The 15403-nt window shown below is 34.9% G+C and overlaps 1 protein-coding gene across 1 annotated transcript; it reads left to right on the forward strand.

Moving 5' to 3' along the window:
• On the forward strand, window positions 1-9852 carry LOC137397947 (uncharacterized). Its single transcript, XM_068084042.1, has 3 exons — window positions 1-273; window positions 4985-5152; window positions 9425-9852. Exons 1-3 carry the CDS (start codon window positions 92-94, stop codon window positions 9441-9443), a joined length of 369 nt encoding a protein of 122 aa, XP_067940143.1. The 5' UTR covers window positions 1-91; the 3' UTR covers window positions 9444-9852.
• The last annotated feature ends 5551 nt before the right edge of the window (window positions 9853-15403 follow it).

Raw genomic sequence — 15403 nt, forward strand, 5'->3', positions numbered from 1 at the left:
AAAACGATAACTTTGATTTTAACTATTGCGATTGTGGGTTTTTCGGATCACCTAATGTTTAGAGAGGTGGTAAGAACATAATTTTAACAAAATGAATATTGAAAGAATGGAAGCCGAGGTTCTGCGGGAAAAGCTTGGAGAGCATCAATTAAAGCTGGCACGTACAATATCTCAACTCCAACTTGTAGAAAATAAATTGAGGGATCTGCAACAAAGATCACAACGAGCGAGTGCTAACAAACAACCCGCTTATGAATACCATCTTCGAATGAAGTAAGCATGTTTATTTCTAGCAGAGGTGTGTGTATACAATTTAAAGAGGGAATCTTCTTTTTTCATTGATACTAACACGTTTGGAACACCTAATAATATTAGAGTGTATAGATGACGCGCTTCACACGAAAGTCCTTTTGTTTTAAAAGTATTAGTCTCGGTTTGTTATCTGAAGTGAGGTGAAACCTTTACGGTATTCATGGCATAAAATTAAGAAAATGCTATATTTACGTCATTGTTAGGTTTCTGTTAAGTGTCTTTGTGTATCATCGTAGTCCTATTGAGGAATGGATTTAGGTTGGCTGGTATGCCTCTCATATCACTATTGGTAGGAGATGAGAAACTTTGATGGTATATATTTTTATTTGCTGCTAAGGGTGTTGGTTCTCTTTTAGCTGCTGATCTGGCTATTGTCATGGTGTGTTCTTAGTCTCTTATACTTTCACCTTGTGATTTGAAAAGAGCATAGTGCCACTCCTTGTCCTGGTGGATGTTTTAAAAAGTTGTTATGCATATATGCATTACAATTTTGGTTTTTTTAGCTTAAATGGTTGTGGTTTTGATAGAGCAATATTGTAACCCAAGCTAAACTAATTGAACAGAAAATAGTAAGCGATACTGATGGCAGTCAGGGTTGATCATAAATCATAGCTTTAAAGCTACTTGAGTAGTTCACTAGCAAAACCAAATTATGGTGCAACTTTGAAGTTCTACCAGCTGATTTATCTGGTACTGTTGTCCTACCTTCTCTTCAGTATGCGTACAATGAAATCATGTGGTTTTGATATAATAGTTAAACGGTTTCTTAAAACCTGCTACAGAAATCTATAAAAAAACTTTCCACTACTGTGATACTATTGGGGTGAGGTAACTGCGGTTGAATGAAGCTGAGAGAATCTTATTTTCAACTCAAGCGCTATTCACTGTGTACCATAGCAACTGTACTATGTGAGTTGTCGTTTGAGTTAATTCCTAAAGGATATTTGCCTCTCTTGCAACTACTCATTTTGTATTCTTGTATATGACACTGCGTCTGTAGCTGTGATTTTGCTAGCCACCACACTCTCATATACTGCCGTTGATTCTGCTATTTTCTTGAACTATAAAAGCTTGTACGTTTGCTGTAAGCTGATCAAAGCTATCTGTGCTTCTCCTTCTAGCGATTGACTGCTCTCAGTTCTGCATGAACGCGAGGTTTAGCATCTCACTTCGCTGTTGCTTTATGGAGCTTAGGCCCTGTACAGTTAGACTGTCAGGGGAGGAAAATTTTTGTTCTGGCAAACTGATATTAACTAAAACACATGGTTTGCTTTCATTCAAGTGAACAAATCTCTAAGAGTTTCCGCTTTTTTTATTTTGCCCTTGAACCTCACAAGTTCGTTCGTTCGTTTTATTTTACATTAAAAGTTTACTTGCAACAAAATTCACATTACAGTTATTTGGTATCAAAAACTTCACCATGTCTTACTCTGTTGTGTTGTTCATGTAGGTGCAAAATATTTGGAAATGTGTTTACAAGCTCTTAAAAGCTAAAAAAACGAACAGTTAATCACTGCCATCATGAAAACGCCCTAGTTTGGAATCTCTTTATTCCGACGACGTACTCAAACATTGTGATTATTGTTGTGACACGTGATGTTATCACGTGAAATTAAAGGCCAATAAAAGGCTCAATATAAAACGTCTCGTAGAACTAGTTGATGACAAACACTTCGGGTTCTACCGGAAAGCCCGTATCAAATAGAGATACTTGCAACTTTACAGTTGCGTTTCAGCCTGGTCTAATCATCTAGTCGTAATCTGATCATGTGACCCATACTTCCTGCCAAATGGCGCAAACAATTTCTGCAGCATTTTTCGACTATCACAGGTGACCAACAGGCTCGTCATGTTTATCAGAGGATTATATGTGCTCCTTCGAGCTAAGGTTGAAAAATTAAACAAATTTTTACGGTAGGTTTTAAGATATCGGTGCTCAAAGTGACAGCGTTACAATGATGATGATGTTACATGGTTTTATTGAATGCGTGAAGTATGTTTGTGAAAATATTTTGACGAATGAGGTTGCATGAAAGTGTAAACAGAAGCCATCGTGTTCAACTACGGTCCATTTTAGCTGTTTTAGAAATGGATTCCAATCTACGGCATTTTCGCGATGGCTGCAATTAACATGTTCGTTTTTGAGCTTTCAAGAGCTTGTAATCACATTCCCACACGTTTTACATCTACAACATAACAGAGTAAGACATGGTGAATCTTTTCATATCAAATAACTGTAATGTGAATTTTGTTGCGAGTCAACTTTTAAATCATAAAACTTGTACACAGACATCGTGCAAAGGCCAAATGCTTATACTTCTATTCTAATAAAAATTGGTGGCATCTTGCTATCATGCTCAGCAATATTGGGTTACACCAAACTAACAAACAAGCAGTCGAGCGAAGTGCAGAACGCTCTTTATGATCATTGCTTGTATTTCATCTATAGTTCTGCCCTGACTAGCTGCAATCATAGTTTTTTACCACAATTTTAATGCCCTGGTGTGTCAACATGTATTCCATATTACACAATTACCTATGATACAGCAGTGCTATTTCAATATACTAACCTCGTGTGTCAACATGTATACCATATTACACTGGTTACCTGTGATACAGCAGTGCTATCTCAATATACTAACCTGGTGTGTCAACATGTATACCATATTTCACTGGTTACCTGTGATACAGCAGTGCTATCTCAATATACTAATATGGATTAATAATAATAATAATAATAAAGGATTAATAAGGATTAAAAGCTGAGAGGAATACAAAAAGTGCCGACTTTGTTCCACTTAATACCAACATGCGGTTGGCGTTACTTTTGTCGAAATGACTGAGCTGAGTGTCTCTTTGTTATCCTTCACTTCCTACTGAGATTTGAGCCGTTTGTATACCTCTACAAGTACCAGGTTGTCGAGGCTCTACATCTCTTTACTTGTACGCTGATGGTATAATCAGCCTTTCTCGAACAATTAGCTTTTAGGTATTTAGTTTTTTATACCATTGAATGCCAATTTATCAAATTTTGTGATTTCCAAACTGCTGGTTAAACAGAATATCAATCCTGAGCGTTTGTGTTGCATCTTTGATTGTTTCTTTTATTACAATAAGTATAATATATTTTTAGTATTTGAGTAAAAATATGTGTAAATGAAATTTTTTTGTGTGATGGCTGCGAACAAAAGTATTTAATTTTCATTTGTCACATTTCTTTTAACTTAAGTTTTTTGTGTAAAAATTCCTATTTGCATAAATGGTAATTATTACACACACTGCTTATATACTAAAACAAACAAAAAATCTCATCCAGTTTATCAGTTATGGATAAAAGTAATTCACTGTGATCAGAATTCATCAGATATTCCTGAGTGAGAAAATTATATCTATTAGTGTGTTAGACTGATATACTATTGATCAGTACTGATCAGTAGTATTTATTAGTAATATTTTTTATTATTTACTTATTGTTGTTTATTGGTAATATTGATCAATACTGTGATCAATAGCGAGTTTGTAGAAAATATCTCAAGTCACAGATTTATTTAAAAAGATCTGGCATTTCCTGTTTTGGCATGTAATATTAAAATATGGTATAAAGTTATTTCAGTCTAAATTTACATGTCAAGCCTTCAAAGTTATTTAGAGTTTTAATAACTAACTTTCCGTACTCGCTTTTTTTAGTTTGCATGCCGACTACACGGACGACTTAAGGATATTTTGTCGACATTTGCTGACATATTTTTAGGATGCGGTCTAGTACTTAGAGCCGAAACAGAGCAGCTTTATCGGTCTACCTTTTCTGCTGTTTACAAGTAGATAAGGAAATAACAGTAATTATGTTGTTTTTTTGGGCTGGATATCTGAGAAGTTTAAGTAGATGATTTATATATTGTCATAAGTTATTTTAAATCTCTCTGCTTGGGTTTATTCACTGAGAATGCTTTCCTGTTTGAGATAATCCCACATTTTATTGCAAACATCGGGTGCTTCAGTTAAAATCTGAGCCTTTTGGAATGTACTTTAGTTAGTCACGCCACCTGTATCTAAACAATGACAAGACATGTATAATAATCATAATATAATTATCATAATACATAATAGATTAGGTACAAAGGAACTGTTATGTAAAACCAAGGATATACAGCCCCCCCCCCTGTATATCATTGGTAAAACTGAGCAACACAAAATTTTCTCAGCTGAGATGAAAAGCACTGATTGAACTTAATTCAGCTCGACACTGGCAGGCGATAAAAGAGTAGTTCACATGTAAAATGCTAGCTTGTGCTATATAGTGACAGATGAGGAATTGTCTTCTTTTTAGTAGCTTGAAAAATTGATAAAAATTGTGGCCTTACTAAACTCACTAACCTCCATACACCAGCCCGTTATTGCCATGATTGTTACACAACATTAGCTGCGTATAAAGGGTTGTCTTCTGTTGGATTTTAAATTACTCCCCGTGGTGCATTGCTAGCAATCCTGAAATTTTGTGATTTCTACAGCCAAAGTATTGAAGAACATGAGAATTTAAAATATGATAGAAGTAAATTTAAATTTCAAAATTTAAGTGTTTTAATACTATTAGTGCAGCCCAATATGTGAAGTTCTTCGTGTGCTGCTGTAATGTTTCAAGTTTATAAATTTACATGATGTTTTTTGTTGCTAGGCATTCGATTACAGGAAACATAAAGATAGCCTATCAGCAGTATGTGACCAAGAAAGCCGTCGAGGTTAGACAGATGGAAGAGGCCCTGGTGACGCTGTTGCAGAGGCAGCAAGAGAATGAGCAGGCTGCTCAGGAAATGCCTGCAGAACCGGCTGTCGCTGTTGCCAGGTGGGCTGATTTATAGATTTTATGTTTATGGCGGCGTTGTACCCCCACCTGCAGCGACGAGTGTAGTAACCCCATAACATTCATTAATGATATTCAGCCGAGCATCGACGATCGCCTTCGCACCGTGAACCATCTCGGCGATATTAATTCCCAAATAGTGTGATTTATTTATTTTCGTTTATGATAGTTGCTGCGGGACTAGTATTTGATTTAATCACACAAAAACAAAGAGGTTTTTTCGCGAAATTTTCAAAAGAAAAATAAGAACACTACATCCCGGAGTATCTCCTGATGCAAATGTGGATGGGTTTATGATAGTGTAAACATTGTTATCATCAACGATCACAGAAGTATAGCGCCGAGATAGAACGATATAGTGTGAACCAACTTTAAGGCCCACTGACTCGTATTGCATAATCGTGACAATAATATTTGTCTACATGTATATCAACTCGCTTAAAATTTAACTGTGTCTCAGATTTTTCTAATTAGTGACACACTAGTATTCTACTAGAGTGATATGTGGAGGCATCTGGTTTCAATCAGAACTATTTATTGTACACTGTAAGATACCCTATCTTCAGTTTATTGAATCTCTTATTTCTAAATTCATTCTTGCTGTTCATCGCTGGCCTCCAAATACAGCAATAGAAATACAGTAGAAAGAACTTCAGGAATTTCTTGCCATCCAAACTGTTGAGGAACTTTATATATAATTAATATTCTGAGGATGGAAGTATGACGGCGTAGTTTACACATTTTGCGGAACTTCTGACGATACACTGAAACTGGCAGAAGATAATTTTAAGTTTGAGGGGTTACATCGTGTTAGACTAAACAATTATTTATTTATTATTTATTACCTGTTCTACAATAGACGTTTCTTCAACATTTTGTCGCACTCACCTCTGGAGTACGTGTAGGGAATATGTAAGTGTCTTTAGTGCAATACTTCTAAAAATGTTGCTGGCTCCACCATACCAGTACAGATTTTTTTAAATAAATGAAAACTTTAATCGCACGATCACTGTTAAAGCAACTTGCTATTTTCACTGCTGCTTACACAACACTTAAACTTGGTTAGTGAAAAATTAAAATTAAATAAATTTAATTGTTAAATTTACAAATAGGTTTAAATAGTTAATATAGTAATAATAGGTAAATAGTTTAAAAAATTGAAGGTTTTAGTATTGTTAATGCAGTCAAATATGTGAAATTCTTCACGTGTTGGTTTTTGTAATGTTTCACGCTTGGGTGTTTTTATAATAATAATGTTTTTTCAAATGAAAACCTTTTTTCAGCTTTTTCAGATTTGTACAACAAATCAACCTTCAGCTTTACATTTACTATCAACATGCAGCTATCATTGTATTCTCTGTGTAATTACTAATACTTTTGACAGTCTAGTGTGCCTTGATAGATCATTAGGTACAATAACGGCTCGTTCAGTTATTCTGAAAAAGCCTGGAAGTGATCGGTCGGTGCAATTGTTAGAACATCGGTCTGTCGGGCTGAAAATCAGGAGTTTGAATCCTATATGATGCAATCTTTTTTCCAAACTCCAACAGTGGCTGATAGATGGACACAGCTCTTATTTTAGTAGAGCCTAGTTGTACAACCCGGCATTGCCCAGGTAATAAAAAATTCTTTGGACAGAAAATTGATTTGTATTTAACATATAACAACATTTGCCATTCTAACTTTCAAACTTCATATCATCAGAAAAGTGTTTTGTGTAATTGAAATAAATTAGAGAGAAAATAATCGAGAAAAATCCGTATCGCAGAAGATTTGATCTCAGAACCTTCCATACACAAAGCGACAAGCTAACCCATCAAGCTAAAATCAGAGAATCGAGAAAATAATTAATTAATTTTAATTTAATTACTTAATTAATTAATTAAATTGAGAAAATAATAGAGAAAAATCCGTATCACAGTTGAAAAACAACTGTAAAGGTTTTCAAACTCTGTCAAACAACTTTTCAACTTCATATCATGAAGAAAATGTTTCATGCAAGACAAATAAATTAAAAATAAAACGACTATAGAAAGGTTTATTTAAATCTTTCTATAGTCGGTAATATTTAAATACCGTAAATCTTTTATGGTAAAGATTATCTCTGACATCCGCATCGCTTTCTTAAGCCCGCCTGTCTATTCTAGACCTCATTATTAACTTTTCTTACTATTAACTAGGCTTCAAGTGTTTCTGTTTCACAGTATCGTCATACTATCAGAGATGTCGTCATACTGTCATAGATGTCGTCATACTGTCATAGATGTCGTCATACTATCATAGATGTCGTCATACTGTCATAGATGTCGTCATACTGTCATAGATGTCGTCATACTATCATAGATGTCGTCATACTATCATAGATGTCGTCATACTATCATAGATGTCGTCATACTGTCATAGATGTCGTCATACTGTCATAGATGTCGTCATACTATCAGAGATGTCGTCATACTATCATAGATGTCGTCATACTATCATAGATGTCGTCATACTATCATAGATGTCGTCATACTGTCATAGATGTCGTCATACTGTCATAGATGTCGTCATACTGTCATAGATGTCGTCATACTGTCAGAGATGTCGTCATACTATCAGAGATGTCGTCATACTGTCATAGATGTCGTCATACTGTCATAGATGTCGTCATACTATCATAGATGTCGTCATACTGTCATAGATGTCGTCATACTGTCATAGATGTCGTCATACTATCATAGATGTCGGATATTTGTTGGTTTTGTAAGTTAGTTCTTAGCGCCTATCTGTGTAGATGCCTGACATCAATCACCTATTGTTTACACTATAAGCTCCACATGGTTTATGACAATATTGTGTATAGCCGTGAAGAGTGGCTTGCTTTTCTTCTTGGAGTCTTTTCTGCATCCTGTTAGCCGAACAGTTTCCTCTCTTCACTCCAAAGATGTTTTCGCTTTTATTGGCACGTCTTCATATCAATCATTCTATGTATCTGTTATGCATTTTGATTGCCACTTTTCTAGCTAATTGGTCAAGTAAGGGTGCTTGCTGCGAGTACCCTGTAAACGTGACAAAATACCTAGAAATATGTCGTAGACATGGGTACGCGATAAGCATTCATTTTGTCTTTGGGTAATTTGCTACATACACGTCGCTTCTAATATATATGATCGACATGGCAATCACTCTATCAATGGCCGATGAATGAATCGAATTAAAACATTTTTAGCACACACTGAACATGTTTGTGGCAAGTGTTCAGTTATCTTGTCTTATATCTTAAAGAATAAAGAAAGCATAATATTATTATGCTTCATTATTTATCTTGAGGTGTTGACTGATGTTCTAAAAAAAGAATCAAGGAGATTGACCAACCAGAAGCTGAGATATAGCCAGCCAAACACAGGTCTACCAAAAAACATAAGTGTTTTGGTAATCATCAATATATGACGTATGAAATCGACTTGTGTGTCAATGGTCAATTAAGCCAGCTAATGCGCTCTCCTATAACAATCACGGCGTTTTAATTGGTTTAATCCCTGGAAGTATAGAACAATCAAATTGGGCCTAACAATCATTTCTCTGAGAATTCGAACCAGTCCCTCTGACGTGTAGATTAGTTTTAGCATGAAATAATTACACGCATCTATTATTTCGCAAAATTTCGCTATCTTGCTAGTTCAGCTCAGTTTTGTTGTTCTCCTACTTAGCTTCCCTATTCAGACTCATCTTTAGCGCTGTTCAGATTTTTTTAACTATAGCTAATAAATGGAATCAATTAAATCAATCATCAATCTCGGTTATCATTTGGAATTTTCTACAAATTATATTAGTTACATCATTTATTCTAAAGGCAGTTATATTATTATTTTGTATAATATGCATTATGATTATTATATCAATCATAAAAAATAATCATAGTTAAAATAATAGATAAATAGAAAAATCAAATCAAAAGTTATCGTTTTTTTTTTCTTACAGCAAGAGCAGCACGGTCAAGTTATTCTTTTTAAAATTATGGCTGTAGTGAACTTACAGTCTGTTAAGGCTGTCACGTAGTCACTGAGATCTTGTTGCAAAATTTTCACCTTATTAGATATTCAACATTTGCCAAATGAATATGATTTGTACATGTTTAGCTAGCATACATCTAGTTTAGTAAGCATACATCCCTTTTGAGACAATTTATGTTCTATAGCTTTAAAACTGGTATTTTATGGTTATGCTTTATGCTGGCTTGTGTTAAAAAGTATGTAACATTTTGTCTTGTAGGCGAGAAGGGAATATGTAATGCTTCCACATGTATCTGGGATCATCGACTGATGGTTACCATTTAGTCATACACACAGTATCTAGTCTTACTATGCAATGAGAAGAAAATTGTGCTTATGTCGTGTTTTTTATCAATTATTTTATATGCATACTCATATTTTACCTCTGCAGCTATTTACACTGTATCCTGGAATTCTTGTGCTAATAGGAGTCGTGCCAACTTGAAATATATGTTGGGACAACTCCAATTATTACTGGTGCATTTATATACATGTAGCTATTGTTTTGCCTGGCAGAAGTGGCCTAGGACAGATCTAGCTTTTCAAAATTTTTTGTACTCGTTGGAAGAATGCTATATCTTAAGGCTCTTACAATTGATTAGTGTTATTTTACTAATAGATTTACACAATAAATATGTTATCTCTTTATATGATGTTCTTTTGTCTATTAATGGCTTTCATTTCTTCTATCAGAAATTGTTCACGAAGTACAAAAAAGGTTCGAAATGCTTAACAAATTGGGGGGGGGTGAATTATTCGTAAATTTTATCATCATTGTAAAAGTTTTTTTGTGGACATTTTATAAACTAGAGATAGAAAAGGACAAAATGAAGTGGTGGTTGAAATATATATTGGCAAACATGTTGATCTGTTTTGGACCTAGCATATTGTTTAGGCTAGATTTCTCTCTTGATGGATTGGAATGTTTATAAGTCTAGAAACAGGAAATCTGTTTGTTGAAAATGATTGTAAAAACACGTCATTAGTACAGTCATAGACATGAAGCTTGGTGAAATTGTGTATAGGGTACAACAACACTGCTGCCATGGAAATAACGACATATGCAGTTTGCTGAGATAAGCACCTATTCTACATGCCGGCCAATGATCATTGACCACTAATAGTCACATTCTATGACGCATGAAAACCACACATTCTCGGATGCTGGCTATTAGTAGAGCGGGAGGGCCGTAAAAAATGATTTATTCCTTTGAAGGTGGGCTATGTGATAAGAGTGGCATCTAGATCAGAATTTTGAGCTGATTTCAAATATCTGGTTTCTACACCTCTCGGATTGTTCATTTTTGAGCAATATAATTAGTATATTATTTTAATTAAATAAATGTCTGTAATGTTTTATGTGCTTCTACGGACAATGTGATAATGGAAATGACATATAAATACTAAATAATTAGCAATAACCTAAGTTGGAATCAATTCTGATAACACTAAAATATTTATTCTTCAAATAATTATTATAATATTAGAATTGTATTATGTAATATTATGTATTCCCAGTTTGGTTGATATTGTGGCAGCTTTACAGTTTGTCTTTGTTATTCCGCAACTCCTATATCATTACAGATCTGCAAAACAAAATAAAAAGTATTTTTAAAGACTCAGACCATGTATAAATAACATTTTAGTATACATATATTCATCGTTAATGCTTATTATGTTGAACCGCGTACTTTATTATGCAAGTGAAATCGCAATTAGTCAGTCTTTTATTTGGTGTGACACATATGTATTCTAATCAAACATGATGCACACCTCTGGTTACAGTACCACTCGAATACTAACCTTCTAATTCACAGTCATCTGAATCTTCAGCATCACTACTTTCATCTCCATCCTTTTTATTTCTATTGCTACAGCAGGTGCGTCTGCACATGTCCGTACACTTGAGATCTGTATTTTTGCACTTACATCGACGAGACTGGCACCCAGTTTTGCATTGACATAACATGTTCGCGAGCACATTAGGAGGTGCTGGTTGTTTTGTCATCTATCTAGCTTTAAGCTCTCCATTTTCCATAAACCATCCATGTTGCTGGGGGATGGGGCATTGATGATGATTTGCTTGGCTCTTCTCTATGTCGCGGCCTGATAGGCGGCCCTAGATATATGGAGATTTAACTCATTTAGTGTGGGTGGTAGGTTTGATTGCGAGAAGGTGAGCAGAAGATCTTATACCGTGCTTCATTGATGGAATTTGTCTCTTCACCATATAATCTGCATATGAATGTCTCAATAGATTCTCTTATTGTACCCTCAACTTCAAAATCTGCTCCCAATGATTTCAGTGTATTACAGAATTCAAGATTGTTCTTTAGCAGCTTGAAGAAAGTTATCTTCCCTTTGGAATAGAATGCGCTTACACTGTCGCATCCACTTAGAGCATGAAACCCGAGCAGTGCTTTGCATCGTTCGGGTGTGAGGACGGTAGACAGACAGCCTGTTTACATATCTCAACTGCTTCTTACCACAGCAGTAAATGAGTTTTGTGATGGCAGCTCAACCACTAGAGATAGACAGCTTAGGAAAACATCTGTGTCCTGGCACTTAACTAGAACTTTTGAGCTGGGTTTGTCTTCTATTATCTTTGCTATATGTGATAACATGCGCGTATCTGCCTCCTCATGGTCTGATGCCAAACTATCTATTTGGCTTATAGCAATTAATCCATCAAGGTCATAGTTGATCATGTGGCATTCTTGAGAAAAAGCTGTTACAAGAACTAGTTTCTGCTTCACAGTTGACTTGCTCCATGTATCCTTCAAAGATTTCACTAGGGCAGTTTTGTTTGAGCCATCTGCTAAAAAATTCAGACCATTTTGGCACTAATTAGTTCGAACTAAACACAGCAACCTTCTGACTTCCTTTCACACTTCTACGCTGTCTCTCATCGCCATTAATGCTGATATCAGGGTATGTGTCACAAACAAAATCCACACGAAATGTGTGATACACGCTTTCAATACTAACTATCCATTGCAAAAGCTGACTTGCAACCATGCCAAAAGTTGGAGGAGCTTTCAGGGTCTAAATTTCGGCTGTAGCAACAACCACAACAGCGTCAAAGACTGGTAGCTGATCCTGGTTAACATAGATTGATGGTTGATCCTCAGCATCTTTCTCAACAGTAGCCATCAGAGGCGATATAGCAGTCTTCAATATATAGAGCCATCAGGGTTAGCCAGGTACCAGCTGATGTTGTCAAAAGAAAATGATAACACTTCTCAAATCCAAGTTACCCTGTTGGCTGACCACTAACAAATTCTCAAACAGTCTGTGCGAACACTCTAGGACTTTTTTTTGATTTCATCTTAGCTGATGGTAATGTGGTGAAATTTTTGAGCTTGTTTGACTTGATAGATGCATTGAAATCAATTTTTTGTGTTCTTAACCTCTTCTGGACAAATTCCGAAAGCTGTTTCTCTCCTATCACATTTGCTATTTCAAGATCCTGGTGGTTTGAAACGCAAACAGATTTATTCATGTATTCCCTCATTTCCTCATCAGCCTTCTATACCTTTTCACGCTTTTCATAATTTGCTTTATCCGAATCACCAAGCACTAGCATCTTTTTCATGTCTGTATGTACAGCTCTTTGTTTCGGGTGAGATAGAGTCCAGCGTTGAGAGGCCGATGACTTCCTGATAAACTCTATGATTCTACCATTAGTCTGAGTCTATTCTACCTGTTTGCTCAATAGATTGATCACAAGCAATAGAGCTGAATAGACAGTGATGTCGTGATTGATAAATAAAATACCCCTTCTTCATAAGAGCCTCATACACCTTGCTATGCAATACTTTCAGATTAGTCATCTCAGCATAGTACAGCGTGCCATATTTAGCGTAGTTTGTGTGCTCATACTCATATGCAAAAAACCAAGGAAGGATCATACATGTGGTTTATCTATACATTTATGTCCAAATTGTAGGCTATAACACGTCATGTAAACCGCAGTGTTAGTTTTGCTGCTCCAAAAAAGTGCAGACAAAAATGAAAATGTTTTCTTTTTTCCCCACCAAAGTACCATCATCATGGAGCAATCATCATAAATTTGTAAAGTTATAAATATCTAATCTTACCTCTTCTGCTGTATCACATTCTTTCTGTTTCTTCTAATGTTTTTTCTCAGCTCTTTCCATAACAAGTTTGTTACAATACTTTTTATAACAAGCATAATGACATAACAAGTCTGAACTCTCATCAAAGTTCTCAATGTTTAGCACTTTTTGAGCAATTTCACATAGAGTGCTCTTTGCTTCCAATATCAACCATCTGCTTGAATAGTGTTTGGCTGTCGCATATTGATGTTTAGTCACTCTGACTAGGGTTTCATTCACAGACTGATCAAGACAGTGAAACAAGCAGACTTGCTGCATCCTTGGCAGAAATTCAAAAATGCTGAGAGTTGACTCACCAAATCTCAAATAAAAGCATTTATTAATTTTCGAGATTATAAAATAGTTTTCTTTGTCTGATATGTAAAGTTTTTCAAGCAAACTTGGAGTTGTCCCCTCCCATTTCAAAAATTCTCTAGCTCAGAAATGTGCAAACACATAGGTGTAGAAACATTATAATTGAATTCAGCATACATATCTGACTATGAAACATCTTTGTATGAATAGCCCACCCTCTGAAGGAAAAGGCTGAAAGATAAGTTTTTTGTTCCAGCTCTACTATTATACTAAGCATTCTTTTAGCCCTATGCATATTCATAAGTTTAGAGTTATCTTCCACACACCAGTTTCAACAATATTTAACAATGTAATTACTCCATTGATGACCTCAATCAAGTAGAAAACAACTATAATTTTTTGCAATTATGAAGGGTATGTAATTAGAATCTGAAACCCAATTGCTTAAGAATCCAAAATCATCAGAAGTGTTTTAGTTTTTCCTATGAATTGATAACTTTTGCCTCATCTGCCTTGGCTTACTTTTATTTCACATTGTTAAATGTTTTACCCACCATAATTGCTGTGAGTTGTGCTATGTTGCTATGGTAACATTTCGAATAGAAACTAAGCTTAAAAATCAATTATCAAAACTTGTTTAAAAATATTTTTAAAAAATTGCAAAAAATTTTGATAAGGAAGTTTTGAATGTAAATTGATGGATGCTTTAGTTTTTTGTTAGAATACTCAGAAGAATGAGCATAGTCAACAATTCTTGCGCAACAAAAGAGGACAAGGGAGTCATAAAGAGTCATAACATGCGACTTAGCCTTGTACTGTGGTAGTTGTATGTAATTAAAGTAATTGTGTCATTTTGGAATTATGACGTAAGACTTATGGGTTACGTGTGCAATCATATATTATTTCTCTGTCCTTGGTAAACTATTCTAGCTAACTGTCCAGACCGATCTTATCAAGTGGTGACTGGCTATTCTCCTATTTACTTTGTAATTGTCCTGCACCATAGATATATAAACCTTATATATATATATATATTTTTTTTTTAGAGAAATATCTCCCTCTTGGAGAAGAAATTGAAAAATGCTGGAATGTAAGAACAACTGTAATTCCAGTAGTCATTGGGGCACTGGGCGCAATAACACCAGCGCATAAAATGTGGCTTGCCCAGATACCAACAGCAATCAACTCAGGTGAGTTGCAGAAAAGTGCGCTATTGGGAACAGCTAAGATCTTGAGGCGAGTCCTCAAACTCCCAGGTCTCTGGTAGGAGACCCGAGTTAGAGCAGAATTTACCACCCATACGGGTATCCGGGGTGAGGAGACAATTTATATATATATATATATATATATATATATAAAAGGTTTATATATGTTTATATATCTATGTCCTGCACTCACTCTGTAATTATTTATTGGAATGCAATGCACTTTTATTATGTTGCACGGTGATGTATAGTGTTTAATTCTCTATCGCTTATATATATAAGTACATATAGAGTACCCAGTTTATTCAGGTCTGTATGACAACCATGTAGCAATAGAGAATGGAGATATATATATCTATATATATATCTCTCCATTATATATCTCCATAAGTATATATATATGTATATCTTATATATATACTGTACTTATATATACATATGTATATAAGTATATACCTATATATATATAAGTATATACTTATATATAGTATATCTACTAACATCATATAAGTATATACTTATATATACTTTATGTTCTATGGTGGAATATTGTTACAGTAG

The sequence above is a fragment of the Watersipora subatra genome, chromosome 6, assembly GCF_963576615.1.
Source record: "Watersipora subatra chromosome 6, tzWatSuba1.1, whole genome shotgun sequence".
Lineage (NCBI taxonomy): Eukaryota > Metazoa > Bryozoa > Gymnolaemata > Cheilostomatida > Watersiporidae > Watersipora > Watersipora subatra.

Excerpts from the sequence above, each read along its gene's own strand:
- LOC137397947 (XM_068084042.1), top strand. The coding sequence starts at position 92 with ATGAATATTGAAAGAATGGAAGCCGAGGTTCTGCGGGAAAAGCTTGGA. Across the intron at positions 274-4,984 it reads GAATACCATCTTCGAATGAA|GCATTCGATTACAGGAAACA; the intron begins GTAAGCATGTTT and ends TTTTGTTGCTAG.